This window comes from Xyrauchen texanus, chromosome 9, assembly GCF_025860055.1.
Source record: "Xyrauchen texanus isolate HMW12.3.18 chromosome 9, RBS_HiC_50CHRs, whole genome shotgun sequence".
NCBI lineage: Eukaryota > Metazoa > Chordata > Actinopteri > Cypriniformes > Catostomidae > Xyrauchen > Xyrauchen texanus.
This window is the reverse complement of record NC_068284.1, coordinates 6050164-6053718: the sequence shown is the minus strand read 5'-3', so window position 1 is coordinate 6053718 and position 3555 is coordinate 6050164. Positions and strand designations below refer to the sequence as shown.

Sequence of the window (3555 nt, the reverse complement as noted above, 5' to 3'; positions counted from 1 at the left end):
CATATGCTTTACATTGAAACTTTGCTCACTGTGACAACTTTGGCAGAGCTTTTAAAATATGAATAAATACATCATTATCTGGCGTGCTGACATCATTATCTCCAGAATGAATACTTTGATGGTCTTTCAGATCACAGGCTTTAGTAAAGGGTTTTCCACACTCAAGGCATATATGGCCACTCACATTTGTATGTATTTTCTGGTGATGTTTACATTTGTTGTGCTGTGAAAAACCTTTTCCACATACAGAACACAAGTACTGCTTCTCATTTGCATGAACGTCCTTGTGTCTCTTTAGGTGTGATGCCTGAAGAAAGGTTTGACTGCACTGATCACATTTAAATGGCCTTTCTCCAGTGTGATAACACAGATGATTTTTGAGACTTGCTGATTGTATGAAAATCTTGCCACACTGAGAACAGTGGTGCGATTTCTCTCCTGAATGAATGTTCATATGCCTTCTTAGGTTTACTTCATGTGGGAAACTCTTGTAACAATGAAGCATATGAAAGGCTTCTCTCCAGTGTGAATGCTTGAGTGCCTTTTCAAGCCTCTTTTGCACGTGAAACTCTTGCCACACAGAGAACAGAGGTGCGATTTCTCTCCTGAATGAATCTTCATTTGCCTTCTTAGGTTTACTTCATGTGGAAAACTCTTGCCACACTGGAGACATGTGAAAGGCTTCTTTCCAGTGTGAATACTCATGTGATATTTCACACTTTCTTTACGAGTGAAACTCACTCCACACTGTTGGCAAGTGAAAGGCTTTTCTGCCGTATGAATATTTGAGTGTCTTTTCAGGCCATCTTTGCATGCGAAACTCTTGCCACACTCAAAGCAGGTGAAAGCTTTGGCGCCTGTATTTTGAGCTCTTTTCCGAAGGTGTTTCTCCTCCACTTCCTTTATTTCCAACATGTCTAAAATGAACATAGTAAATTGCAAAAATGCGACGCTTTTTAAGAAAGTAAAAGAGTTATTTTCCAGGCGTTGTTTCAAATGCCTTCAGCCTGCGCCTCGTGCAGAGGCCCTCTTTCCGACGGAGATCGGCACATCATCTGCACTCGCTGCCTGGGTCTGGACCACGCAGAAGCTGCACTCATTCAGGGCGGATGCCCTGAATGCGACTCCTTGGGCCTCGCCGAGTGCGCACTCGCTTTGCCGTTTTCACCGCAAGCGAGCCGGCTGCCCCCGTGCTGCCACCTCTGTTCGAGCCGCGCAAGAAAAAGCACCGCTCACAGAGGCTGCCAGAGCACCCCGACTCCGGTGATGTCACGCCAGCTCAGTCCCCGCGGGCATCACCGCTACCAGATGTCTCCCCGCCGCCGGTCCATTTTGCGAGAACGGACCTGCACCCCTCCAACAAAGCGGTGGGTCTCGTCTCGTTCGGCACATCAGGGGACGACGACGGAAAGGATGACAGCCTCTCTCTTGACGCTGCATCCGACGACTGGCCGGGCTCGTTCGACCCCGCGCCATCAGCATCAGCGGACACGAGCGCGGGCACCAGCATGGACTCGGAGATCGTCCGTATCCTGTCTAAGGCCGTGGAAGACCTCGGGCTCGACTGGTCTTCTCCGGAAGAACCCGCCCGCAGCCGGCTGGATGAGTGGTTCCTGCAGGGGTGCCGGCAGGCCCCCCGACAGAGACCCTCTCCTTTCTTCCCTGAGGTGCACGACGAGCTCACGAAGTCGTGGAAAGCCCCGCACTCGGCTCACCTAAAGCCTTCCTTCTCTTCTTCGCTCTCCTCAGTGGACGGCGCGAGAGAAAGAGGCTACGAGGCAACTCCACCCCTAGAGGAGACTGTGGCCAACCATCTATGCCCACCCTCCACCGCTGGATGGAAGGCCAGAGCTTCTCAACCATAGAAGCCGTGTAGAACCACATCAGCTCTCACCGGTCGCGCATACGCTGCCGCCGGTCAAGCTGCGTCAGCGCTGCATTCGATGGCGGTTCTACAAGTGTTTCAGGCCAAACTTCTCCGCTCTATGGACGAGTCTGGACCTGAACCCGACGCTTTTAAGGACCTGCGCAGTGCTACGGACGTAGCTCTGCGAGCCACAAAGGCCACCGCCCAATCCATTGGCCGGGCCATGGCTAATTTGATCGTCCTTGAGCGCCACCTGTGGCTAACGCTAACGGAGATGAAGGACGCGGATAAGGCACCCTTCCTTGGCGCACCTGTCACTCCGAGCGGCCTGTTCGGACCTACGGTGAGAGATTTCACGGGCGCTTCACTGAGGCGCGGAAGGATTCGCAAGCTATGCATCACTTCCTGCCTAAGCGCTCCAGCTCATCTCAAAAACCGCCCCAGCAGCAGCAGCGAGCCAGGGCAGAGCCGCCCGTCTCCCAGCCGAAGAGCAGACCTGAAAAGGACGCTCGACGCCGCTCGCGTTCCGCTGGCCGAAGAAAGCCGCAGGAGCAACGAGGCCCTCGACCCAGAATCACCCTGAACACAGAGCCTCGTAAGTCTTCCTAGCAGCAGGAAGAAAGAGAGGGAGTACACATCTCGCAAATGCCGGACCGCTCCCTCGCAAACATTTAAAACATTACCCAGTCCCCTTACAGGCGGGGACAGTGGGCCAGTCATAAAACTCGCTCACCTGCAATCAAACGCCGTTTTCACGGCGACACACAGAAATCACCAAAAGAGTCATTTTCTGCCTGTGTCACTAAGGGTTCACATGTCCACACTAAAGTGCGCATTCCCACATATCAATACTGTCCAAACAGTGCCAAACACCTCCCCAGCTCAGGCTGGATGTCTCAAAAATGTAGTTTGTGTGCCTATTGTCATGTATGCACCACTACACACAAGCACTGTTCCCACAGTTATAAACACTTCCCCAGTAAAAACGGGAAGTGCTATAAGTGTAGCGTGTGTGCCTGCCGTATTGCACGCACCCCTACACACAGCTACCCACACAGTTTCAAACAGCTATGCCACAAACATCACAGATGCAATGCGCGAGCTAAGAAACTCCCCACTAAATGCGGAAAGCTTTATGAATGTGGCGCACGTGCCCATAATGATGAATGCACCCCCACTTCAAAACACTGTTCATACAGTTTCAAGCACCTCTCCGACTCATGCTGTGAGCATTTCGGAAATAGCGCATGTGCCTGTACTCTCACACGCACCTCTGCACTCGGCACTCAATACGGCTGCTCAGCACGCACCTGCGCCTCTGAGAGCCGTAGATGCTGTGTTAGCACAAAGCGATTTGCCGGCGGGGCCCAGTCACTGCGACACGCCCCCAGCCGGCATTCAGCCCATATCTGTGCGAGCAGAAGCCTGGGAAAAAATCCCCGACATGCCGAAATGGGTTTTGAACATAATAAAACACGGATACTCACTTCAATTCGCTCGCAGACCACCCCGCTTTTCAGCGGTGGTCGAGACGAAAGTGAGGAAAGATGTGTCACATGTTCTACGCACCGAGGTGCTCAAACTGATGGAGAAGGGCGCTATAGAAACTGTTCCTCCCTCTTTGAGCGAGGCGGGTTTTTACAGCCGCTATTTTCTCGTCCCGAAAAAGGATGGTGGCCTTCGCCCCA

The 3555-nt window shown here is 52.4% G+C and overlaps 1 protein-coding gene across 1 annotated transcript; it reads right to left on the bottom strand.

The window, feature by feature from the left end:
• Window positions 1–468: 468 nt before the first annotated feature.
• On the bottom strand, window positions 469–915 carry LOC127648989 (gastrula zinc finger protein XlCGF8.2DB-like). Its single transcript, XM_052133863.1, has one exon. It carries the CDS (start codon window positions 913–915, stop codon window positions 469–471), a length of 447 nt encoding a protein of 148 aa, XP_051989823.1.
• Between the last annotated feature and the right edge of the window lie 2640 nt (window positions 916–3555).

Coding starts and splice junctions, on each gene's coding strand:
- LOC127648989 (XM_052133863.1), bottom strand. CDS start 915: ATGTTGGAAATAAAGGAAGTGGAGGAGAAACACCTTCGGAAAAGAGCT.